Source organism: Canis aureus, chromosome 27, assembly GCF_053574225.1.
Source record: "Canis aureus isolate CA01 chromosome 27, VMU_Caureus_v.1.0, whole genome shotgun sequence".
Classification (NCBI taxonomy): Eukaryota; Metazoa; Chordata; class Mammalia; order Carnivora; family Canidae; genus Canis; species Canis aureus.
In genome coordinates this window covers 14,213,304-14,239,532 of record NC_135637.1, presented here as the reverse complement: position 1 = coordinate 14,239,532, position 26,229 = coordinate 14,213,304, and the positions used below count along the sequence as shown (strand labels likewise).

At 53.5% G+C, this 26,229-nt stretch overlaps 1 protein-coding gene across 7 annotated transcripts; it reads left to right on the top strand.

The window, feature by feature from the left end:
• Positions 1-1,138: 1,138 nt before the first annotated feature.
• On the top strand, positions 1,139-26,229 carry SLC8B1 (solute carrier family 8 member B1). Of its 7 annotated transcripts, XR_013366534.1 has the most exons (18): positions 1,139-1,270; positions 1,642-1,769; positions 2,969-3,218; positions 8,887-9,039; positions 9,146-9,198; positions 9,329-9,387; positions 9,536-9,640; positions 9,724-9,891; positions 10,826-10,933; positions 12,063-12,116; positions 12,350-12,480; positions 14,833-14,974; positions 18,153-18,274; positions 20,110-20,263; positions 20,971-21,051; positions 22,438-22,502; positions 24,050-24,201; positions 25,097-25,179. XR_013366534.1 is itself a non-coding variant. In XM_077875737.1 (17 exons), exons 3-17 carry the CDS (start codon positions 3,051-3,053, stop codon positions 25,292-25,294), a joined length of 1,749 nt encoding a protein of 582 aa, XP_077731863.1. In that variant the 5' UTR covers positions 1,139-1,270; positions 1,642-1,769; positions 2,969-3,050; the 3' UTR covers positions 25,295-26,229. The 7 variants fall into 7 exon arrangements, 6 of the variants coding, with proteins under 6 accessions (XP_077731863.1, XP_077731864.1, XP_077731862.1 ...); XM_077875737.1 differs by lacking the exon at positions 24,050-24,201 and having other exon boundaries at positions 2,969-3,206; positions 25,097-26,229; XM_077875738.1 differs by lacking the exon at positions 22,438-22,502 and having other exon boundaries at positions 24,135-24,201; positions 25,097-26,229.

Below are 26,229 nucleotides of genomic sequence, written 5' to 3'. Positions count from 1 at the left end.
ACTGGAGGTATGGTCTTTGAAAGCAAGGCACCTGGGAAGGTGCGGGCCCTGGCGGTTGGGGGAAGGGGACGGAGGTGGGGTTGGGGTGGGGTGCAGGACGGCGGTGGAGCTGGGCCTGGCAGTAAGAGTCTGTCGGGTGGAAAAGCCAAGTTGGCATCGGGGCAGGGAGCTCAGGGGGAGCAGGGGTGCAGCCGTGTGTAAGTGGCGGGGTGTTTAGGCCTCCCGGTCGGGAGTTCGGGTCGAAGAAAGAAAGGGGTGCGAGGGCTGGACGCTGAGTGGGGTCGCCGCCTGCAGCTGATGGGGGAGCTGGGCGGCCCCGGAGGGGACGTCAGCCGCAGGCCCAGCCCGCTGCCCCGCCACCCGGCACGCGCGAAGGCGGCGAGCACCCGACCCCCCGCAGGCGGGACCCGGGGACGGGGTGTGAGTGCAGCACGACTCCCGTCTGCCTCTACGTGCCAGGTTCTGCTTTTAGGAGCGGAACCACAAGGGGAGCGCTGACCCCAATCAGCAAGTGTCGCAAACTTGAGGCGTTTCAGGCGGGCCAGGCCGACGGTCTGTGGGTGAGGCGGGACCCGCCCCTCCGGGGACCTCCCCAGCACCCCTTCTCGCCGCTCATCCCCAGACGCAGCGGGGCACAAACCCTAGTTCCATCCTCTAACGCTCCCTCTTCAGCCTCCTGCCGGCGTTACCCGCTAGGTTTTAATTTTTTTTTTAATTTATTTATGATAGTCACAGAGAGAGAGAGAGGCAGAGACACAGGCAGAGGGAGAAGCAGGCTCCATGCACCGAGAGCCCGATGTGGGATTCGATCCCGGGTCTCCAGGGTCGCGCCCTGGGCCAAAGGCAGGCGCTAAACCGCCGCGCCACCCAGGGATCCCACCCGCTAGGTTTTATCTCAGCTTCCGCTCGAGCTGCAAAAGCCGAACCGACAGGCACTGGAGTGAAAGAAAGTGGCTGGTAGGGAGGACGCCACGGCCCCCCGCGCCCCGCCTCCCGGCACCGGGGCCTCCCCAGAACCGCGCGGGAGCCTGTGCCTTTAAGGGAGGGGGCGGGGCCAGCCCTCGGGGGCGTGTCCGGGGCGTGTCCGGGCGGGCCCGGCGGGGGCGGGGGCGGGGCAGGGCCGGGGCGCGCGGGGCGGGGCCGGGGAAGTGCTCGGGGCTCTGCCACCCGCGGGGCGCCCGGATCCGCGGCGGCGGGGCGGGGGGCCGGGAAGGCCGCGAGCTCGGCGCGGTGGAGGTGCGGAGCTGGCGGGTCCCAGGCCCGGCCCGAGGTAAGCGGAGCCTTCTCGTCCGGGAGGGCCGGGCGCCGGGACTTCAACTTCTCCACCTCCGTGAAGGATCGGGGAACAGCGGGGAGCAGCGCCCCGGCGCGGGTCGGGCACCTACACGGTGCAGCCGCGGAGAGCGCCACCGCCCCAGCTTCCCGTCCGCGCCGCCCGCTCGGGGGCGCCGGGTCTTCGGAGCGCGGGGCGCGGGCGGGCTCAGGAGGCGCTGCCAAGTGCTCCCTGCGGCTGAGCACCCGGGACTGGCAGCCCACAGAGGGGGCGCGTCCTGATCTCCAAGCCCGCGACGCCTGAGGCGCAAGCATTTATCGAGCTCTTATTTATGCCCCGATGGGCCAGCATTTGTCCCCATTTTGCAGACGCGGAATCAGAAGCTCAGAGAGGTGGAGTGACCTCCCCAAGGCCGCACAGCTCCTGCGTGGCTGGGGCTGAAGTGGAAACCTGGTGCCGAGTTTCAGGAACCAGCAAAAGAGGGAAAAGTTAACAGGTGAGAAAAGAGCGGTGGGACAGGCCCTTTCTGTTCCTCCATTTCTCTGCTCTTCCTCTGGGGCCTTCTCCACCCCCTCCTGCCCTCAAGTCATTGAGAAATAACTATGCAAAGAATTACAAAAAAAAAAAAAAAATAACGTTGTTTTCTGAACTTTGTGTCTGCTGATGGCAAAAACAAAATGTGCTCGTCCACAGCAGGTGGAAGAGCCCCAAGAACAAAATCGGTGTGCCAAGGACTTGGTTTTTTTTCCTTCAGTTTGAGGTCTTTGGAAGGACTGAAGCTGGTTTTGCCCTGGCAGTGAGGGAAAAGGCAGACGCTAGAATCCAGCTCGGCTCTGCTGCTAACAGCCTGTGTGATTTTGAGCAACTCACTTCCTTCTGGACCTTGATTTCCCCATCAGAGGAGCTGCTGTTGGCTTTGTGACTTCCTTGCCGTGTGACTTTGGGCAGGTTAGGGAACTCCTCTGAGCCCAGCCCTGTCCTCTGTAAGACAGGCAGGTACAATGACACCTCCACGGTCGTCCTGAGGACTAGAGGAGAGATGTAAGGCACAATGGCTGAGCGAGGACATGGACCTGGCTCTGGGCCCAGGTTTGCTCATCTGTGAAATGGAAATAATAACAGTCCCTCCTCTTGGCCGGTTTCAGGAATTAAATGAGGTCATCTTGTGATAAGTGCTTAGCTCACTGTAAGACCCAGAATGGCATTGCTTAGTCGTCTCAAATTGGTGGCCCAAAGGCCAAGTCCACCCCCAGAAATATGTTTCTATAGTTTTGAGGGCTTGCCAGCTCCCCACCACTGCCCGCTTCTGGTATTTATTTCACTTAGCTGGCCCCCCGGAGCTGAAATCTGTGGAGTTCCTGGATTCATCCTTCCAGCCCGGATATTCCAGTCTCAGGCTAGGGGGTGGGTGTGGGTGGGAGAGGCCTGCATCTCCATGGAGACACTATCGGGTACTTAGGAAGGAGGGCATAACTAATCCGCAGGCTGAAGTGGGGGGGGTGGGGGGGTGGGGGGGAGCCTGGGGCCCTCCACAGAGCCTCCACCGGGAATGCGGTTCTACACTTGGCTTTCCTTTGTAGGGTTGGGATAGGGAGGGAGGGCAGTTTCCTCAACTGAAAAACTTTTCAGTCCCTTCGTGCACAGGCCTAGGCTCTTTGGTGACGCTGTCCCTCCTTGTCACCTCACTCTCTACAGGCCTCCGGAGCTACGGGTTGTTTGGAAGTGAAACACTGCGGAAGGGGAAGCAGAGAGTGAGGGCCGGCCTCCTTGGGGGCTGATGGCCAGCAGACAGCTGAATCTGCAGCGGGTGCTGAGTTTGTTCTGTGTGCTGCTGATGGTGGAGACGGTGTCCGGGGCCAGGGGCTCACTTACAGAGGCCCACATCGGCCCCCAGTTTTCAGCCTCAGGTGTGAACCAGACGCCCATGGATGATGTGAGCATCCAGGTAGGAAGAGGGCATCAGGTGCGGGTGTATTCATCCAGTCAACAAATATTTCCTGAGCATCTACTATGTGCCAGGCACTGAGCTGAGCCCTGGGGTCTACCAGGGAACAACATAGACAAAGATCCCTGCCTTCATGGAGCTAACAGTCTTCTGGGGGGATGGAAGAAGCACAGTAATAAATTCAGGTGGTAAAATGTTAAGTGTTTTGCCAATTACCTCTCTGGGTGGGAGCTGTGATGGGGAAGGTGTATTTCCAATGATTTCAGAGTCAGTGGTCACAGGTGGCTTCTGTGAAGAAGTGATCTCTGAGCCAAGCCCTGAATGGAAAAAGGAAAATCACTTATACAGACATCTGGAAAAAGAACATTCCAGGCAAGTTTGCTAGTCTGTCTCCAGGAGAGACTAGCAAGTGCAAAGACCCTGAGGCAGCAGCAAGCTTAGTATGCCCCTGGAGCAGTGAGGAGGCCAGAATGGCTAGAACAGGGTGAATGAGGGAGAGAATGTTAAGAGATGAGGAGATGGGGATGAAGAGGTAATTGGTGGTCAGATTACAAAAGGCTTATAGGCTGAGACTAGGAGATGATATTTGTTTACAATAGTTGGGGGCCGTGGAGGGTTTTGAGCAGAGGGATGTCAAAATCTGATTTATCTCTTCAAAGAAGCTCTCTGGCTTCTCTAGGGAGAATGAATTGAGAGGAGCAAGGGTGGCCGCAGGGAGACCAGTGGGGGCTTTTGCAGTTATCTAGGTGAGTGGTGGTGGTGGTTGGGGATAGGAAGGGATTGGAGGGATTTAAGATAAATATTGGTGGCACAACGAGCGAGAGGTACTGATGGGTTAGACAGAAGGGCATGGTGGTAGAGTAGAAGAGAGATTTTGGAGGGGGTGGTTAGAGGGTGGATAGTGGTGCTGTTGACTTGGATGTATGGAGGGAGGAAGAATGGGACCATCTTGGTGAGAGGCAGGAAGTCTTCCTCCCAAGGCAGAGAGGGGATAGGTCACTGAGACAGGCCGTGGGAACTTGAATCACGCCATTCTGATGTCTGTAAGCAGAGGACAGGTCACAGTGAAGCCTGAGTTAAAGACTGAAGGCAGGGGACTGCTCACTATGACCCTCTGGAGTCCCTTCCACCTGCAAGGGCCTGGAGATCCTTCCATTCCCCATTCCCAGGAGAATGGAGTAACAGGCTCCACCCCCCCACCCCCCACTTGACCTGAAGGGCTGAGTGTTTGGTGCCCATGCCAACTTTGTGGGGCTGCAAAGTACCTTCATGCCTACCTTCAGAGGCTGGTGAACGGGTCATTATACCCATTTTATAGAAGAGAAAGTGGTTAGTGGTTACTGTGGTCATAAAATTCACTGCTACCTCTCCAAGGAGAGGGGCATGCTCCTCGGGGCAGGAAGACTGCGGTAGTCTGTGGCTTGTGCCAGATAATCTCTGAGTTATTGAGCACTTAGGCCAGCGCTGCGTCAAGCTCAACAAATTCTCCCCTAAACCTCCAGTGATGGGTCTAAACATCTCTGTGCTGTAGATCAGGGTGCTAAGGTTTAGGGAGGGGAAGCTGGCCAGAGCCAGGAGAGGGCCAAATATTTCCCTGGGTGTCCTTAGTGACTCAGGGAAGAGGATGAGAAGGGAACAGGGAAGAGCTGAAAAGTCACCCACCCCAGACTCAGAGCAGTGCCATGTAACTACACCACCCAGGGCAGAGAGCTGGGGACAGGTGGTGGTGGGCCTTGGCAGGGGTGGTGGAGGGGCGGGCATGACCCCCTCAGGATGGGTGCAGGGAGGATGCAGAGGAATGTGATCCTGGAGGCTGACTGGGGGACCTGCCTTGCTAGCTCACGCTGCTGTCAGGGAGATGGAGACAAGCTGGGGTGGGAGTGTCTCCCTGCATCCATCCTGGCTGACCCTGAGGATGGAAGGAGAGCAGGCAGGAAGAGGCTACCCTTGCCGAGTTGGGCTGTTTCCCCAGGAGCTTCAGCTAGTAACTTTCAGGCAGAGCTGAGTTTGAGGGGTGGGCTATGTGCCCTTGGGCAAGTCACTTTGCCTTTCTGTGCCTCAGTTTTCTAATCTGTTAAGTGGAAAGAATTGTGCCGACCTCCGGGGCCTGTCATGAAGACTGAGTGAGACGGTGCCCAACACAGTGTGTGGCAAAACAGTTATGAGGACCTCCTGTGTGCCAGGCACTGGGCAAGACTTTGGCAGGAGAGGTAGACACTACACAAGTCTATGATCCTACAAATAACTGGAGATTTCAAAACACATAAGTACTTGGAAGGAGAGGACCTGGGGTGGTGAGAATTTATAACTGGGGGATCTACCATAGGCTGGAGGTGGTTAGGGAAGACTTCCTAGAGGAAGCATCTGGAACTGAGGATTGGAGGATGAACATGGATTAATGAGGACAGATGGAATGGGGTACCGGGCCGAAGGGACGGCAGGGGCCGTAAGTACAGCGGGCTCGGTGTTGCATCGGCAGAGAGCCAGGGGGCAGGACTGGGGTGATGGCCAGAGAGTTCAGAGTCCAGTAATCTCACCCGCCGCATGGTGTTGGTGGGAGTTCAGAGAGGGCTGAAGGGTGTGGAGCCCCACGATTTGACAGTTATTTCTCTTTAAATTATGGTGAAATATACATAACATAAACTTCACTATCTGTGAACTTTTTCTGTGTGCTGTTCGGTGGCATTAGCACGTTCACACTGTCATGCGGCCGTCCCCGCGATCCACCTCCAGAACTCTTCAATCTTGCGAAACCGAGATTCCATTAAATGAGAACTCCCCATGTCCTCCTCCCCCCACCCCTGCTTTCTGCTTCAGGTCTCCAGGAGTTTGACTAGTCCAGGTACCTCCTATCAATAGAGCTAATGGGTGTTTGTGTTTTGGTGACTGGCTTATTGCACTGAGCATAGTGTTCTCTATTACGGCTGCCCAGAAGGTTCATCCACGTAGCACGTGTCAGAACTCCCTTCCCTAAAGGCTGAGTAATGGTCTGCCGTATGGATATGCCACATCTTGTTCATCCATTCATCATCCCTCAGGGACATTCCAGTGGCTTCTGATCCTTTTGGCTGTTGTGAACATGGGCATGCACATTTTCTCTCTGAGACCTGGCTTTCTTTTCTTTTTGGTATATACCCAGAAGCGGGTTTACTGGATCATAGGATAATTCTACTTTTTCCCACTGTTACCGAGAAGGAATGGACATCCAGCACTTTGCAAGTGTAAGGCCTACAACACAATGAGTCAGCTTACATATATTGTAAAACGGTGACCATAGCCTGGTTAATATATCTCATCTCGTATAGATATTTTATTTACTTTTTGTTTATTTTTTAAGATTTTATTTATTTGTTTATGGGAGACACAGAGAGAGGCAGAGACACAGAGAGAGGAAGAAGCAGGCTCCTTGCAGGAAGCCGGATGGGGGGGCTCAATCCCAGGACCCTGTCACAAAGCTGAAGACAGACACTCAACCACTGAGCCACCCAGGTGCCCCGATATTTTTTTTAAAAAAAGGAAAAAAATTTTTCCCCTCATGATGAGAACTCTTACGATATATCGTCCTAACAGCTTTCATACCTACCAGAGAGCAGCTCTAACCGGTCACCGTGCTGTGCGTTACATCCCTGTACTGGTAACTCTCTTCAATTTTGGGGGGGAATCGCCGTGTTTTTTTCCCCACAGCCCCGCACCACTTGGCATTCCCACCAGCAGTGCACAGGGGCTCTGACTCCTCCCCATCCCGGCCAATACTTGCTATTTTCTGGCTTTGCTTTATATAGTAGCTATCCTAATGGGCGTGAGGTGGTATTTACAAAGCGTTTAACAGAAAGTTTGAGAAGGGGGAGGGACCTCTCCAGGCAGAGGAGGACAATGCTTAAGCAAATGCATGACATGACGATGGATAAATATCCATTATATAGAGCGCTGCTTCGGCAAGTCAATAAGAAGAAGCAAACATTCCAAGAGAAAAGGCTGGCAGTTCGAAGGAATACAGATGGCCATCAGCACACGAGAAGGGCACTGACAAGTAACCAGGGGCTTGCAATTGAACAGTGAGGAGGTTCCTACCACCTCGGCCTGGACAAGGCTTAGTGGCAGGTGCAGGTGCGAGTGTGTATAAGTGAGGTTTGAGGGAGTGTATTTTGGCAGAACCCATCAAATGTCTAAGCTACTTGTCCTTTAGCAAGAGGGATGGGTCCAGCCCGTATCTTTTGGATGCTACCATTTTGGTGGGTTTCTGTTGACTTCTAGTTGCCAGCATCTTTTTCCAGAACTGCCCATAAGCATGGTAGGCAGGAAGTGCCTACATGGGAGGCAGGTGAGGATGCTCCTCAGCATCCTCACCTGATGTCCGATAGGAGTCGGTGTATAAATACCACAGCTCCCTTGCCCCTGGGATTACTAGCCCTGGGAGGGCTGTCCCAATCTGGCCTCGCTGGCCTTCCTCCTCCCATGGCCCCATTGTGATGCTTGTATTTCATACACTTCCCAAACATGTACTTACTCATAAATTCTTGTTTCTGGGGGAACCCAGACTATGATGCACTCTGACTCAGTACTTTTACTTCTAGAATTCTCTTTTTCAAAATATCCTCACATGCACTCAGAGAGTCAGTCATGTGAAAGGATGTTTGTTGCTGGGAATACTAAAAAATCGGGCGATATGCCCACCGCTGGGGAAATGTTACCCTTCCCCCCTGGCTGCCTCTCATGTGTCATTCAGGGCATGAAATGTTCCCCTGATGTTTAAAGGACTCTACAGGAGGGATGCCTGGGTGGCTCAGTGATTGAGCATCTGCCTTTGGCTCAGGGCATGATCCTGGGGTCCTGGGATCAAGTCCCACATTGGGGTCCCCACGGGAAGCCTGCTTCTCCCTTTGCCTATGTCTCTGCCTCTCTCTGTGTCTCCCATGAATAAATAAATAAAATCTTAAAAAAAAAAAAAGACTACAGGGAGTCCACAGGGAGTGTGATGGTTAAGGACAGGGTTCTAGAACCTCAAACCAATTGGATTCCAACCCTGTCTACCACTGAGGGGACCCAGGACATGACCTTAGTCTCCTTATCTGTGTATGGGGTGTGATAATAGTCTCTTCCTTGCAAGACTGTGAGACAGATTAATTGAGATAACATTTTAAGGTCCTAGCACTGTGCCTGGCATATAGAAATTACTCATAATGCTTTGACTTTTATCACCTTCCTCATCATTACATGTACCAATATATTAATAGATGGCATTTAGGTGAAGTGGTAAAAGGGAATTATAGAAACAAGAGATTTGAGGTGGATCCATTTCCGTAAAACAAAACCAACTGTGTAATAGGTTGTATATACAAGGTCGTTATGCCCGTACAGGGCCTCTGGAAACTGATCGTGGTAGGAATTTTGGACAGAGGTGGAATTATATGGGTAGGGATGAGAAAGGGGAATTTAGAAATCTTTATATATTATTTGGTTTTTGTTTTGGGAAACAAAGACGTATTCATGAATTAGTTGTGTAAACAACTTTATTAAAAAAAATTAAAGTGCACAGTTGACACTTGGAGGGTGTTGGGGGTGCTTAGGGGTTGGGCTGAAGGAGGTGGTCTTCAGCTACTTACAAGGTCCTGGTCCAGCTGCCCTCAGGGTGTTGACCCCTGACGCCCCCCTCCATCCCTTCCTGCAGTGTCGTGAGGTGTGCAGCCTGAATGTCTCTGACCGTTGTGACTTCGTCCGGACCACCCCTGACTGCCGCAGCCAAGGGGGTTACCTGAATTACCTCGAAGGCATCTTCTGCAGCTTCCCACCTCACCTCCTCCCTCTGGCCATCACACTCTATGTGAGGCCCTGGCCCAGGGGTTAGGGGCTGAGCGGGGCTGGTGGCCCAAGTTGGACCTAACCGTTCCCTTCCCGCTCTGCACCCCCTCACCCCCCACCCCCCACAGGCTTTCTGGCTGTTTTACCTGTTTCTGATTCTGGGAGTCACCGCGGCAAAGTTGTGAGTGTGGCCTTGGGCTCACATCCGGCTTATAGATGGGAACAGAGTCCCCGGGAGGCTGGCATTCGGGTGACCCCGGGTTTAGGGGAAGGATGGCCGTGAAGGCACACAGTTTGCTTTTCCTCCGTAGCTTCTGCCCTAACTTGTCCGCCATCTCCACCACGCTCAGGCTCTCCCACAATGTGGCAGTATCCTTTAGTCCCGGGCCTGGGCCCCGGAGGCCGGAGGGCGGCTGGAGGGGTGGCTGGGAGGCGGGGTGGCGACTTGTGGCCCCGGAAAGGTCGGGCCGGGGCCCCTGCTCTGCTGCTCTGTGTCCCCTTGACATGCTCCCCCCATGGCGTCACCTTCCTGGCGTTTGGGAACGGCGCCCCTGACATCTTCAGCGCCCTGGTGGCTTTCTCGGATCCGCGCACAGCTGGCCTGGCCTTTGGGGCGCTGTTTGGTAAGAGCGGGGGCAGCAGGAGCAGGCGGTGGGGCAGCGGGAGTGGCCACGGGGCGGGCTGAGCTCGGCGTCTCGTCATCCAGGTGCTGGTGTGCTGGTTACCACCGTGGTGGCCGGTGGCATCGCCATCCTGCGCCCCTTCACCGCCGCCTCCAGGCCCTTTCTCAGAGACATCATTTTCTACATGGTAGCCGTGCTCCTGACCTTCACCGCGCTCTACCTCGGCAGGGTCACGCTGGCATGGGCCCTGGGTGAGCAGCCACAGGGTTAGGCAGGGTCATCCCGGGGCTGGCAGGTGGGAGGCCGGGGGGCGGGGTGGGGAGGACACGGGCAGGTGGCCAGCAGGACAGAGTCACTTTTGGTTCCAAGTGAGGGAAACGCTACTCAAAGCTGGCTTGAGCCAAAAAGGGGAACATATGGTTGAGATAACCAAAAGGGCAGGGTTTTGGAGACTGGGGTGATGTTCTGGATTTTCAAAATGTCACATTTTAACAAGCAGTGTAGCCAGGTTGCTGACTGTGGCTAGCAGGGTCCCTGCAGTGTACACTCTCCACTCGTGATCCATGGATAGAGGCACAGTTCACAGAGGGTTATGGAAACCACCGAGGGACACTGGGATGCAGGGATGTCCAGGGATCCACCGGGGACCAGCAACAGTAGGAGCCCTGAGAGGCAAGGGGTTGGTGGCCAGAGCCTAGCGAGGACTGGAGGCCTAGACCTAGTGCCACCAAGCACAGGCGACAGTCACAGAGGATCCCAGGTTCTGCCTGGGACAGGGCCCACACCAGGGAGGCAGCCTGGAGAAAGTACCACAGACTCTCTCTTGCTGCCTTCTGATTTGTCATCAGGCCCCTTTGAGCCAAACCCAGTGTAGCCAGAGCTCAGGGCACAGAGTGGGACACCAACCCTTAGCACCTGAATAGGGTCCTGGAGGCCCCTGTCTGTGCCAGGTATTACCTCTTTGATTGCCAGATTATGGGGGGCAGGAAGGGAAGACAGGCCAAGGAGAAGCAGGGTAGCGGGCAGGCGGGGGGGCGCTCTAGGAAATGGCCAGTTACCTACTGGTACTGGGCTAGGCCAACACAGACCACCACCACCAGGCACCAGCAATAGAACTGACAGTGCTTGTTCTCTGGGGCTGTGGCCAGGACGCCACTTGGTGACGGCTTGCACCCTTGTCTGCAGGTTACCTAGGCTTGTACGTGTTTTATGTGCTCACTGTGGTTCTCTGCACCTGGATCTACCGATGGCAGCGGAGGAGATCCCTGGTCTACTCCATGCCAGGTACTCCAGGTAAGGGTCTGAACTGAGCTCCCAAGGGAGGCCAGTGGGGGCTGGCACCCTCTGCGCCCTTCACTACTCCCTTACATCTCTGGAGGCCAACGTCATTGTCCATCTCCTCTTTGTGCTTTTTCTGCTTGTTTTACCAAGGTCCCACCTGAATACTTTTGTTTGTGCTGATTTCACTTTCATCCTCAGTTTGTCCGGTTTCACCGGCTCTTCCTCCTCCATGCTCTTTCCAGGGCAACATCTGGCTAAGGGCTGTCACTGCTAACATCCGGTAACGATCCCCCTTCCCCCGGGTTTGAGCCCAAATGCCTCCATATACACCAATAGGTGTACACACGAACACACATGCCTACATAGCACACACACATACAAATACATGTGTGCACAAATAGGTGCAGGCACACACCTACATGACACACAGACGTACAGATATACACATGCACAAGTATATATACATACATACCACACACATACGCAAATCCATATACAACACACGTACGAACATACACAGTTGACTGGTGAACAACGTGCAGGTGCCAGTGACTCCCCCTACAGGAAGTCTGCTGTGATTTTTCCTCTCCTCCCCTCTGTCAACTGAGCCTTCAGGGTTCAGCACAGATCACGCCTGTGTTGTCTTCTAGACCCATCGTAGCCCATCAGGCTGGAAGAAAAGGAGAAATGAGTCCTGGACAGAGGCCTAAAGTCACACAAAGGCAGGATGGGGACTAGCAATGAAAAAGACTATTTTCCTTTTAGGCCCCTCTTTGCTGGGCTCAGGCTGAGGACTTCCGAGAAAAGTTTCAGACTGAAAAAGAAAAATACGATGGGGTCCAAATTCTGAAAAGTACAAAATGGAAGTCAGCAAATGTTTGAATTGTGTCTTCGAATGTGCTTGTTAAATTTGGCTTTGTAGCTACATCATCACATCTGAAGATGTTTTTTGAGTTAGACTCTCTCACTCAATAAGAATCCTGAGCATTCCTGGGGATTGCTGAGAAATGCAACGTCCGGAGGGCCCAGACACTTGCACCCTGAGAGCAGCCCTGGCCCTGAGGGGTCCTGCCCTGGCCTGGTGGTGACGAGGGTCTAGGCCTCTTAGCTGGCTCGTGTCACACACCCCTCTCTTCTACAGAAATGCTCTCAGATTCTGAGGAGGAGCCAGTGTCTTCCAACAGCTATGACTACAGTGAGTCTGGACTCTGTGCCCAGCGAGGGTGGGGGCACCAGGGCAGGGCTGGGGGCACGGAGTGGGGAGATGGGGTCCATGAAAGCAGCCTCACCTCCCATTGCACAACTGTTGAGCCAGGCCCTGGGCTGTTCCTTCTTCCAGAGGTTTGGCAGGATTTGGGGGAGCAGAGAGGGTCTCCTGGAGGCTGAGCCCGCCCTGGACACATGTCCCTCTCCCCCTTGTACGCCCAGGTGAAGAGTACCGGCCACTGCTCTTCTACCAGGAGACTACGGCTCAGCTCCTGGCCCAGGCCCTCAACCCCCTGGATTACAGGAAGTGGAGGAACAAGCCGGTGTCCTGGAGGGTCCTCAAGGTGTTCAAGGTAGGAGGGGGGACCCTGGAGCCAGGCTCAGGGTTCCTTGACAGCAGCAGGACAGTGGCCACTCAACCATCTCCAGCTCAGTGAGAGGAGAGGGGCCAGGGTCTGCTGAGACCCTCTCAGAATAGATGACCTGGGACTTGATAGGGAAATCGAATTATAGTTTGGCTGATGGCCTGCCCTGCCCCCCATGGAGGAAGGATTGCATCTGGGACAGAGGGAGAGAGGAAGGAACCCCTCCTGACTTGGTGAGAGGGGCCCTGGGGCTGGGATGAGGGAGTAGGTCAAGGGGAGTTCAAATGAGGACAAGATTGGATTGTTCTGACCATTTGCTGCTTTCATGGGCTGAAGTTTCCTGAGGATTAGATCCTAGTGGGGTGCCCAGGCCAGTTTATGGAAGGCACAGCTGTAGCTGCCTTCCACCACCCAGAACAGAAGAGGCAGGGGTCTCACCTCACAGCCCTTATCTCCTCCTGGACATAACTGGAAGTGACCAACATGAATAGGTTTTAGGCTTCCTCAGTCAGAGAGGGGGGCAAATAATGGAACTATATTTGTACTCCACACTGGCTCTGGCAGCATGATGACCTTGGGCCTCTCTGAGCCTCAGTCTCCTCCACTATGAAATGCAGAGAATGATAGTGCCTTCCTTCTGGTGTGGTCGTATTTATAAGTTATTGAGGCAACAATGCTGTGTAACAAACAACCCCCCAAATCGCCCTGACGTACAAGTGACACTATTTTCTCTCGTTTGTCTGGAGGGACTGTACTTCATTCAGGCTGTGTTTGGAGGCTCAGGTCTGCCCAATATCTCATTCTGGGGTCACTGGGTACTTGGGGGTGTGCCCTTGTCTTGGCACAAGAGGCCAAAGCAAACTTCACAAGCACATTTTAAGTCTCTACTCCTATCGCACTCCCCAACCGCCCACTGGCTGGAGCTAGTCACCTGGCCTCGTTCAACATCAGTGAGGCAGGAAAATATATTCTGCAGACTCTAATCACTTGACAGAGTATGTGGGCGTTTAACTGTGTTGCAGGAAGGAATTGTGAACAGTAGCAGGCCTCTTACAGTCATTGTGACAATTTAATAAAAACTAATGTGTGAAAGGCTGAGTACGATGCCAAACAGCCATGCCTCATTTCATCGCACTTGGCTTTACTAAGCTTCGCAGACACTGCGTCTTTTACAGATTGAAGGTTTGTGGCCACCCTGCATTAAGCAGGTCCACTGGCACCACTTTTCCAAAAGCATTTGCTTATGCCATGTCCCCGTGTTACATTCTGGTGTTTCCTGCAATATTTCAAAATTTTGCTACTACTATATTGGTCGTGGTGATCTGGGATCGGTGATTACACCTTGCTGGAAGCTCAGATGATGGTTAGCATGTTTTAGCAATAAAGTATTTTTTAATTAAGGAATGCACATTTTTTGAGACACCATGCTACACACTTACTAGACAGTGTCACATAAATGTAACTTGTATATGCACTGGGAAACCACAAAATTCATTTGACTCGCTTTATTGCAACATGCGCTTTACTGAGGTGGTTTGGAGGTGAACCCATGATGTCTCGGAGGCTTGCGTGTAGTGAGGGCTCCATCCATGTTATTGTTAATTTAGTTATTGGCTGGGACCACAAGGTGTGGAGTCCATTGGAGCTGGCCTTGTATTCCAGCTTCATGTCCCTTTCTGTGTGTCTTTGGAAATATTCCTTAACCTCTCTGAGCCTCGCTTTCTTTTTCCAGAAGGTGAGAAAAATAATAGTTCCTATGCACGGGGTTGTGTGGTCAGGAGTAGTGGATGAGGTGCCGTGGTCAGCTGAGTAATGGCCCCCCCAAAGATGTCCATGTCCTGATCCCCTGAAACGTGACTATGTTACCTTCATGGCAAAAGGGATTTGCAGGTGTGATGAGGGTCTAGAGATGCAGAGCGTCTCCTGGATTATCCGGGTGGGCCTGATGTCATCACAAGGGTCCTAATAGGGAAAGACAGGGGGCAGGGGGGCAGAGTCCGAGGAGATGTGATCCCAGAAGCCCAGCTGGGAGTGACTGGGGGCTACAAGCCAGGAGTGCAGGTGGCCCTGGAAGCTGGAACAGGAGCGCGGCCCTGCCAACCCCTTGGTGTTGGGACGCTGTTCCCCAGAGCTCTAAGGGAATACATTTGTGTTGCGGAAGGCACTGTTTTGGGCTTGTGTTCCAGCAGCAGGAGGTGACTACTTCGGGGGCTTGGCCTGGGCCTGCCCAGAGCCCGTGCCTCAGCCACAAGAGCCACATTCTTGCATAACTGAGCGCAGGGTGCCTCCAGCCCGGCGCACCTCCCTGGTGACACCCTCCCGGCTTGGCACACTTGACAGCTGCCCGTGGAGTTTCTGCTGCTGCTCACCGTCCCCGTCGTGGATCCTGACAAGGAGGATGGGAACTGGAAGCGGCCCCTCAACTGCCTGCACCTGGTGATCAGCCCGCTGGTCTTGGCCCTAACCCTGCAGTCGGGGGCCTGTGAGTATCCCCTCCCCCAGGCTAGCCCACCGTCCTCCTCCTCCCCGCATTCCAGAGTTTTCTTCTCAACCACACCTGGGCCCAGGGCTGGAGGCAGAATCCTGGGCAAACAGCAGGCGCTGAATATATGCTTGGGCCGTAAGGGACACCAGCCGCCCACGCTACAGTGGCCCAGCGCCACTGGCTGCAGAGGGAGGCTGGGCACGGCTGGCCCTTGGACCAAGTCTAGCCTCTGCTCCTTCGCCTGCGTTACAGTGTTTGCAGATTCCACATCAGAGGGCAGGTCTGGCCTTCCCAAGATCCGGCCCGTTCCTGAGGCAGGATCAGCTGGAGCTGAGAAGGGAGGCCTGATGGAGTGGGGGTGCCCACTGTCCGCATCAGGGCAGCCCCCTCCCTTGCCTATTGGGGCGCCTGGCTGGGGGATTGGAGGTTTTTCTGTTGGCTCCAGGCTGTCTCTGCCCTTTCTGACGTGCTCTGGCTCAAGAAATGCCCAGTGTTGCCAGGCGTCTTCCGGTTCCTGCTGCTTTGCCTCTTCCTGTTGTCTATCTTTATTTATTTTTTATTTTTTTTGGTTATTGTTGTCTATCTTTAATATCTCATGCTGCTGTTCCTCTCTGTCTCCTGGGCATCACCTGGAGGTAGAGGAAGTAGGGCATTGGTGGCAAATGCATGGCTGGGCTCGTCGTTTTTTGCTGTAACAAGGTCAGTAAACTCCCTGTGGGTCCCCTCCCAGATTTATGGGGCAGGCGGGACACTCTGAGAGAGCCCACCAGGGCTCCGGTGACCCCAGAGCCGAGAAGGGTGCCCCCTTAGGGGTGCCAGCTGTCTGGTTCATGCGGCTCTCATTCCCCCGGGCAGGGGCACTGCCGGGGACTCACTTTCATCTCTCTGGCTTCTTAAAAGAGTGGACTCCCAAGCATCAGTCATTCATGAGCCATCTTCTTGATTTTTCTCCCATCGTATACTATTTCTATTTGACGTTTTTCTCAAATCTGCTGTTTTTAAACTTAAATTTATTGAAAAGGAAACTATCACACATGCACCAATAGGAAATTGGCTTCATTGACAATGCATTCAAGGTAACTACAAAGATAAATTCAATAAAAATAACGCATCTGAGCCAGGAGCCCTTGCTCCATAGGGCGTGTAGCAGGTGTTAGAGACGTTACAGACCTATTAGCACCAATGGAGACTCTGAAGGAGAAATCGCTCGCCTGAGATGGGATTCTGACGTGGTAGCGTCTTGTCCATGTTCAGCACCATCTGGTATTAACGGGTCCACACTGGGGAGGTACTGGTTCAGGCTAAAGCATTTGTGACTCCCTTCCGGGCTGAGCCTAAGCAGAGCCTCCCAGCCTCCTCCCTCTCTAGGCGACCCCCAAAGCCATCTTTCTAAAGTGCTGCTTTTCCTATGATATGGTCACTTCTCCACTCAAAGACCTCCATGGCTCCCCGGTGCCTCTTGGTGCAAGTCCCCCCCCTCAGCCATCCTTAAGGCAGCCTCATCATCCTCTAGTCTCTTCTGCTTGGTTCCTTCCCACCCAGCTCTCCCTTCTTCCCCTGCAGCCCTTGTACCTTCTCTTTGCTTATGCCTCATTGTACATCCTCAGCACTTGAAGAAGCCCTTCCCGACCACCCCACACTCCAGCCACCTCCTAAAATTCCCCCAGAACAGGTGTGGCAAAAACAGAGAAAGGGCCCACGCTCGGGTGTCAGGTTCCAAAGCTAGTACCACTGGTCAGAAATGTGTTCAGTGAAAATTGCCTCCTGCGATTCACACAATGTGTGGTGGACACGACTTTGTGTATCAGCCCCCTCATGTAATTCTTTTTTTTATTTTTATTTTTATTTATTTATGATAGTCACAGAGAAAGAGAGAGGCAGAGACACAGGCAGAGGGAGAAGCAGGCTCCATGCACCGGGAGCCCGATGTGGGATTCGATCCCGGGTCTCCAGGATCGCGCCCTGGGCCAAAGGCAGGCGCTAAACCGCTGCGCCACACAGGGATCCCCCCCTCATGTAATTCTTATGGCAGCTGACATTGGACAGCCAATGAGCTAGACTGGAAAAGAATAAGAGGAAAGTCTTGATAAAGTGTCTGGGCAGCCAAACCATCCATTGCCTTTGAGACCAGTACTGACTCCCTAGTGTTGAAAAGGGTTGTGTGGAGAATTCTGGAGCATATTGCCTGCCTGTAGGGTTTTCAGGTTTTGAATATTAAGCCTCTGGAACTTTCATAACTTTTTTTTTTAAAAGATTTATTCACTGTGGCTCAGTTGGTTAAGCATCTGCCTTCAGTTTAGGTCATGATCCCAGGGTCCTGGAATCGAGTGCCATGTCAGGCTTCCTGCTCAGCAGAGACAAAGTCTGCTTCTTCCTTTCCCTCTTCCTCTGTGTGCTTGTTTGCTCTGTCTGTCTCTCAAATAAATAAATAAGTCTTAAAAAAAATAAAGATTTATTCATTTATTATTTTGGGGGTGGAGGGGCAGAGGGAGAGGGAAGGAGAAATGTCAAGCAGACTCCCTGCTGAGCATGGAGCCCAATGCAGGACTTGATCCCACGACCCTGAGATCACGACTTGAGCTGAAATCAAGAGTCAAATCCTTAGCTGACTGAGCCACGTGGGCGCCCCCAGAACTTTCATAACTTTTAATGGGTTGGTTTGTGGAGTGGACTTACCAAGAGAGCAGGTGCTGGGCTCCAGGACTGGGGGTAAGGGTTGGGTTTGACTGTACAGTTCATTTAGCTAAGTGATGCCCATCCATTGGCCATGCCTGGCTGGAGGGTGCTGCCTTGAAGCTCAGTTCGAAGAAGCGTCACTATGATGGTTGATTAGTGATGTCTGCCATGGGCCTGGAGGGAACAGTGGTGGTGAGTGGGCTTAGCATTCCCATCCTACCCTCATGGCAAAAGGCTGGGGATAGTCTATCGTCTGCCTTCTTTCCAATATGGCTAGCTTCTGGGCAAGGGCTCTGACTTTAATTTCCCTGTACTTCTGAAGTACCTGGGATAGCTCTGGGGACACTGTATGTCCAAACAATTGAGTATAAGTGAGCTTTGTCCCTGGGTCTCTCCACCAGGCCCTCCCACCCATCCTGGGGAAAGGGTGCGTCCTCTGGGAGCTGGGGCCAAGCTGAGGCGGTGCCAAGTCCCAGCTCCCTTTCTTGCCTCTCTGCAGATGGTGTCTATGAGATAGGTGGCCTCGTTCCTGTCTGGGCCGTGGTGGTGATTGCGGGCACAGTCGTGGCTGCCGTGACCTTTTTCGCCACCTCCAACAGCGAGCCTCCCAGGTTTCACTGGGTAAGAATCCTTAGCACTCCAAGGTGGGGCAGAGGGGCACTGGAATCTCCAGGAGGATGTCCGGTTCGTGCCCCTGGGGCAGCCAGGCCAGTAATCACTGTTCGCGATGATGGGTCTTTAAATTCACTTTGAGTAGTTTTGTAACTGTTCGAGGTTCTCTCTCTCTCTTTTTGGTAACAGCTTTTATTTTATTGAGACGTCATTCACATACCATACAATTTGCCTATGTAAAGTATGGGATTCGGTGGGTTTTATTATACTCATAGAGTTGTACAACAATCACCACTATCAGCTTTAGAGCCTTTCAACACCAAAAAAGAAACCCCATGAATGGGCAGTCGCTCCCCTCGCACCTTCCCCCCCACCCCTGGCCACCGCCAGTCTGCTCTCCAGGTCTGTGAAGTTGCCTGTTGGTGACCTTTTCATATAAATGGGATCATATGATACGTGGTTTTTTGCAACTTTGCATCATGTTTTCAAGGTCCTTGCATATGCACTGGGCAGGGATTAGCGAGTCCCTCCTTTTCATGGCTGACTACCGTCCACTGTACGGATGCAGCACGCTTTGTTTTTCTGTTCATCATTGGTGGACACGGGTTGTTTCTACTCCAGGGATGTTACAAGGAAGACAGCTGTGACATTTGTGTAAAAATTCGTGTCTGGAAAGAGGCTTTGCTTCTCTTGGTGTATTCCTGGGTGAAGCTGCGGGGTCAGACTTATGTTTCTCTTTTTGAGGAACGGCCAGCCTCTTTTCTGCTGCCCTCTCGAGGAAGCTTTCTTTCTTTCTTTCTTTCTTTTTCTTTTTCTTTTTCTTTTTCTCACAGAGAGAGAGAAGCAGAGACATAGGTAGAGGGAGAAGCAGGCTCCCTGCAGGGAGCCTGATGTGGGACTTGAGCCCAGGACCCTGGCATCACACGCTGAGCCGAAGGCAGACGCTCAACCACTGAGCCACCCAGGTGTCTAGCACCTGTGTTTCTAACAGCCAGGTTCCAGGGATGGAGCGGTCTGGTGTTTGCAGTTGGTTTTTTTTTTTTTTTTTTTTTCCATTCTCTCCACCCTGCATTACTCTGAGGAACTTTTAGGCAGTTTATTCAGATTTTACATATTTATTGACTTATTTGAGAGAGAGAACACAAGCAGGGCGAATAGCAGAGGGAGAAGCAGATAGGCAGTTTGTTCAGAATTTACTCTTGAAAGTTCAACTAAAATGTTCATTTTTTACTATTTATTGATAAAAACTCGTAGCTTTCATCTTGAGAAACTGAGTGTGTCAACCCAAAGGAGGTCAAATTTTCAACAAATTGGTGATTTAGAGAAGTTCAGCTGGTGTTTTTACTGGTTTTTGAAGTCTTGGCACACACTCCAAGATGGATGTCCCTTGAGAACCTAATGCTGAGTGAAAGAGGCCAGTCACAAAAGACCACGTGTTGTGTGAGGCCGCATCTGTGACGCGTCTAGGACAGGTGAATCCATACAGACAGGAAGCAGAGGGGTAGTGGCCTGGGGCTGGAGGAAGGTTGGGTAGGATGGAGAGTCTCTGCTCCTGGGGATGCAGTTTCTTTCTATGGTCATGGGACAGCATTTGGCCTCTAGACTGGAAGCTGAAGAAAGCTATGTCGAGCTCTTTAATACTGACATTTAATACTAACATTTCATTGAGCAGTTAGTATGTGTTCCCTGAACCTATTAACTCATTTATGTTCATGACAATCTCAGAGGGTACGTACTGTGATCAGCCCAATTTACTGATGAGGAATGGAGACCGTGTCCCTGTTGGGGACCATATCCCTGTTGGGGACTGGCCTTGGTCCCATCAGCACCAATTCTCTCCCCAGCTCTTTGCCTTCCTGGGCTTCCTGACCAGCGCCCTGTGGATCAATGCTGCCGCCACAGAGGTGGTGAACATCTTGCGGTCCCTGGGAGTGGTCTTCAGGCTGAGCAACACTGTCCTGGGGCTTACTCTGCTGGCCTGGGGGAACAGCATAGGAGGTGACTCAGGGTCGGGTGGGGCTCTGGGATGAGTGCAGCCACATTCCCGCTCTTTGCTCCCCTAGCCAGAGCACATGTGCACAGGCCCACTGTTGTTTTGGAATGACCATCACTGGGTATCGTGGTGAGATGGCCTGGATCGTACCCTGGCCAGGAGACTACAGAAGCCCCAGCCTTTCCCCATCTCTAGTGTGTGGACACGTGGCTCCCCAGAGTTCAGGCAGGACATGGAGCCCGTTGCAGCCAACCATGCTGAATGTGTACATGGGTGTGTGACATACACAGGCATTCACACATGCGTACATATCCCCTTCTCTAACTATAGCTGCCAGGTTGGGTTGGCTAAGTTGTGCACTGCACAAGAGCATCCAAACAGGGAGTCAGGTGGGCTAAAATCTAGCTCTCCTTCCACTCACCTTTCTGGGCACCTTTTCTGAATTTGTATAAAGTTGCTGTGCATGCTAGCAGTAATGGTAGGTCACACCCAGAGTTGCCCCTGGTGGGAAAAAATGGGGTAAAAAGCATCCAGGAGGGAATTGTACCATGGGATGCTGTGGCCACAGCACACAGCTAGCTAGTGCAAGGCCCAGATGGGCGTTCATCGGTTTTTGTTGACTGAATGACTGTGGGTAACAATAAGGGGTGAATGACCAAGGAAGGCCGGGGGAGCCACTCTCCATTCAAGGCCGTCTCTCGTTTCCACACAGATGCCTTCTCAGACTTCACGCTGGCCCGCCAGGGGTACCCACGGATGGCATTCTCTGCCTGTTTCGGCGGCATCATCTTGAGTATCCTTTGTGGGGCTGCCCTCCCCTTGGCACCGGTGGCACAGGCTCCAGCGTTCTGCTCTGTGGCCCACTCCAGGGATTGGCTCTTGCTCTAACACCTGGAGCAGGTTATACAGCTGCAGGGGCGTCAGCTTCCTCATCTGTAAGATGGGTGTGGAGAGGACTGACCTCAGATGGGTTGTCGTAAGGACTAACCGAGGTGAGACAGAAATGTGTGGCACCTGGCAAGCACTCAGTGGGTGGCAGTGGCATTTTCAGTAGATGCCCCATGCTGAGCTTTTGTGTGCCCTAGGGGATGCCCGCCTCCTCTTGCTTAGAGACATCATGGTCCATCAATGTTAGGGGTTGGCAAGCCTGTTTTTACAGGGCCAGAGAGTAAATATTTTAGACGTGTGGGCCACACCAACCTCTTCTGCAACTGCTGGACTCTGCGGTTATAGCGTGAGAACAGCCATAGGCAGTACAGAAATGAATGGGCGTGGCTCTGTTCCAATAAAACTTTATTTAAAAAAGCAGACAGTGGGCCAGATGGGCCTGCAGACTGTAACTTGCCACCTGCCCTGGTCTCTATAGAAAAGACAAGGACAAGCAAGCAGCCTGAGGCTCTGAAAGGAGATGGTCTTGGGTTCCAGTTCTGGCACCACCATGTGCCATCTGTGTGACCTTGGGACTTCGCACACATCTTACTCTCTGCACCCCAACAATCTCGGTAAATTCAGAACAAGTTGGGATGAAGATCGATGGTGGGGTAAGGCACCCAGGACAGTACCTGGCACAGGATGTGTGCCCAACAAACGGTGGGTGTTGCTGGTTGTGAAATAAAGTAATATTCCTTGAAAGCACTTGGAGTCCAGCTCTCCCCTGGCTCCACACGAAAGGGCCTGTGGGGTGAGCCTGGTGCCAAGCGGTGGCTGTGCGGCACGGTGGCGGCGACCGTGAGATGAGCCTGTGGTTTGTAACTCCCCGCTGGACGGGGCTTTCCTGGGCCCATTGTACCCACTGGGACCTGCTCCTGATCCCTCAGGTTGGGGCCGGAAGGAACAAGCCCCACCTGGAGCAGAGTCCCCCAAACAACACCTAGAGATGGCCTTGACCTCTGCTCTGTCACCAGTCCCCCAAGGGACCATGGGTGGTCACCTCACCTGGCCACAGGGAAGCCAAGTGCTTACCAGGTAGCCAGCACTTCTGTGGCCTCATTCCCTCCTTTCAGACTCAGTGCAAAATGCACACGAGACACTCGCCTTCCTTAAAGGGCTGACACTGGGAGGGCTCTCTTCAGAGAGGGTGTCTTGAGGGTGAGGGTGCGTAGAACATAAGGCAGGCTGATGCGCATGCGGTTGGGGTTGCGGGGTGTCATTCCAGCAAACTTCCTGAGCTGGGCCACAGATATCCTGGTGGGCGTGGGGCTGGGTTGCCTGCTCCAGATCTCCAGGAGCCACACGGACGTGAAGGTGAGCGGCCAGACACTTGTGCCGGGGCCCCTTCTAATGTGGACCCCCCAGGTGGGGGACTTCACATCTCGGCGGGCATCTGCTTGCTGGGGAGGGGCCTTGTCTGAATTTGGGACGAGCCTGATTGGTAGAATGTTTTAAAAATATCTTGCATACAGGGTTGAAAAAAACATGCTGCTTACAAGTTCACAGGGTAACTGGGATGTGGCTCTGGGGAAGGGGCAGGAGGGCTCTGGATTCAGGTACTGGTCCCATCACTCAAGTCTCTTGCTGTGTGACTGTGGGTGAGTTAGGGCATCTCTGGGCCTCAGTCTCCTTGCCCATTTAGTGGAGGTGATGGTCTCCCCCGCCAAGCTTCCTGGGGAGCAAGCACGAGGTGAGGGCCGGGCCAAACATCTTATCCCAGCACTGCCCACGGAGGGCAGACTGAGAGAGGAAACTAAGGCAGCCATAGCAGGTGGGAGCCTGGCAGGTTTGGAGAAGGTTCTGAGACTCATCAAGTGGGGGTTCTCACATGTCCAGGATGCCCCCCAGGATTTCCTAGGGGAGCATGAGACCTCGGTCCCAGGAATTCAGGAGGTAGGGGGCTGGAAATTTGCATTTTTAAAATAAGTTTAGGGATCCCTGGGTGGCGCAGCGGTTTGGCGCCTGCCTTTGGCCCAGGGCGCGATCCTGGAGACCCGGGATCGAATCCCACATCGGGCTCCTGGTGCATGGAGCCTGCTTCTCTCTCTGCCTGTGTCTCTGTCTCTCTCTCTCTCTGACTATCATAAATAAATAAAAAAAAAATAAGTTTAAAATAAGTAGATAGGTGGCTTGAGAAAGCCTGTTCTAACAAGGTTGAAAACCCTAAGACCTGCAGGCGCCAGGAGGGTAACCAAACCACCTGGGTGACTCAGGTGGGCTGCACGTGGCCAGATACTCCAGATTTTCTAGAGAAGAAATCAGGAGTCCTAGGGGAACTTTTGCTCACCTCAAATATTGCACAGGGTGACACCCATTCGACCCACTGGCTGCCAGTTTGCATTGCACATCTGGCATCTCTGTTCTGAAGCACTCGATTCAGAGACCAAAGGAGAGGGAGAGATTGTGACGGGGAGGGGTATGGTTTGCAGCCCCTCGCCCCCACCCTGTGAGAGCACTTGGGGTCTTGTGAGGCTGAAAGATGGTGACGTTAATGGGACCGGTCACCCACTGTCTCTGGGCTCCCACTGTCTCAGCTCAGCCAGTGACGGCTCTTGTGGCCTGCTTGTCACTAGCTGGCAGCAGGGCCAGCCTTTGGTGGTGGCCACACCCACAAGCAAATGGCTGCTTACTGACTGCTTGGGAAGTCGTCTTTTTTTTTTTAAGATTTTATTTATTCATGAGAGGCAGAGAGAGAGAGAGGCAGAGGGCGAAGCAGGCTTCCTGTGGGGAGCCCCGTGCAGGACTCAATCCCAGGACCCTGGGACCTGACCCGCAGGCAGCCGCTCAACCACTGAGCCACCCGGTGCTCCGAGAAAGTTTGCTTTTCTTTTCTTTAAATAGACGATCTTTTTTTTCTTGAGGTGGGGAGGGGCCGAGGGAGAAAGATAATCTTAAGCAAAGGCTCAATCTCACAACCCTGAGATCTTGACCTGAGCTAAAATCAAGAGTCAAGAGTCGGATGTCCCACCAACGGAGCCACCCAGGTGCCCTGGAAAGTTTGCTTTCCTAAAAGGTAAACACCAACTGCAAATTTTGTTTATACTCTTCCTGGGTTTAAGAGGTTACTTTCTTTATCAATTCCCAGGGAGTTCCAGATAATGAGGCTTTAGGGTTGGCTCCCTGAGGGGCCTATTTCTTCCTTTTTCTTGCTCCTTCTGGAGTGTGTGTGTGTGTGTGTGTGTGTGTCCGCGTTCCGCTGCCTTTGTACTGAGTTTAGGAAATGGTCCCCCTGTTAATGAAGTAGGACACATGGCATCAGGCAAGGTCACCATGGAAGGTCTTCAGGGAAAGTCATCACGGAAGGATGGCCACAGGGCTGTGCTGGGTGGAGGACACAGCTTGCTCTTAGACACTGCCTGGTGTGGGATTCCATTTCTGGTTCAGAATTGGTGTGCGGATCTGGATGTGTGTGCACAGACGTCACTGTGTGGGGAGGCAGGATAGGGTATGGTCAAGAGCTTGGACGTCGGTTTGGGCTCTGTCACGCACTCGTGACTGTTTGCTCGTCCATGCATTGGGGGTAATGGCGCCCCCTCGCAGGGGGTGGGAAGGTGAGAGGCTGGCTGGTGCAGGTAAAACACCCGGCACAGCGGCCAGTGTCGATTCTGCTGTGGATGCTAGACAAACGTTAAGTCTGGAAGGAAGAAAGTGGGAAGAGGACAATTTCACTTCTTTTTGCTCTTCTGTAGGGGGGAGCAGTTTGCAGCATCTGCATGGAACATGTACATGTAACGGACGGTCTCGGTTTCCTAGGGCTGCTAAGACACATGACCTCAAGCTAGGTTGCTCAAAGCATGAAACTTCAAGGTGGAGCGTGGCCAAAAGGCCCAGTAGTCCTGCACTGGCCCCTGCGGGGGCGACCATCGGGTGGCTGCAGTGACCCGGCCTCTCCCTCTGTTCCCCCACAGCTGGAGCCAGATGGACTGTTGGTGTGGGTCTTGGCGGGCGCCCTGGGCCTCAGCCTCGTCTGCTCCCTGGTCTCGGTCCCCCTGCAGTGCTTCCAGCTGAACAAAGTCTACGGCTTCTTCCTGCTTCTCTTCTACAGCAGCTTCCTCGTCGTGGCCCTGCTGACCGAATTTGGGGTGATTCACTTGAAAAGTGTGTGAGTGACGCCACGTGTCTGGGGCCGCCTAGTGGCCGGGAGATGTCACTGCAGGTGGCCGGAAGGAGGCGCGGCCCGGGGAGGGGGGCTGTGAACCGGGTGGCTCCGGGGGGGCTGCAGCCGCCCTGTGCTGGGAGAACAGCCAAGCCTCCTTCTGGAACATCAGAGACCGGGCTGCGCCGTGGGCGGAGCTGCACACAGAGGCTGGCCGTCCTGGGATCATCTGTGGGGCTTCTCAGAGGCCGAGGGCCTTCCCCGCCCGTGTCGCCAGCCCCGCGCGGCGTTCCAGGGCCCTAGTCACGTCCTGCTGCCTTCCTGCATCCTCTCCTCAGGGCTCCAACTGCTGCCAAACCCCGGCTTAGGGTGTCAGGGCAATTCCGATGGTGGGCGGGACACCATGGGCCAAGGACACCCCGGGCCGAGTTCTAGAGCTGCGCCGTCCGGCGGAAATAGAACATGAGACACATACCCGATTTTGAACCTTCTAGTCACGTTAATAAAAGCCAAAAGGCAGGTACTGTATCATACACATTATTCAATGGCTCCAAATATTAGCACAGGGCCCTGGCCCCATCATGGCCACTGTATTGGACGGCACAGCTCTAGACTCTGCTTCTAGAACTGTCTGCTGGCTGCTGGCAAGCTCCTCCGTGCCCTGAACCTTGGGTTTCCTCAGCTGTGAAACAGGAGCCCGTTCAACTGTGCTCTGTGCCTACCTCAGGGGGAGCCCGGGGCTGGGGTTCCAATGCCTGGAAGCTCCAGGGAAGACGGAGTGAGTGCTTCCCGGTGCCTTCCTGCTGTCACTAGCTCTGGACCTGCCTTTTCAAGAAGCAACTCTTCAGTTTGCCCGACTGCCTTACGCCAGCAGCAGCAAGAGGATTCAACTGTCTTTTTTTCCAGTGCAAAAATTATTAAATATTTCAAGTGTCCAAAGCAGCA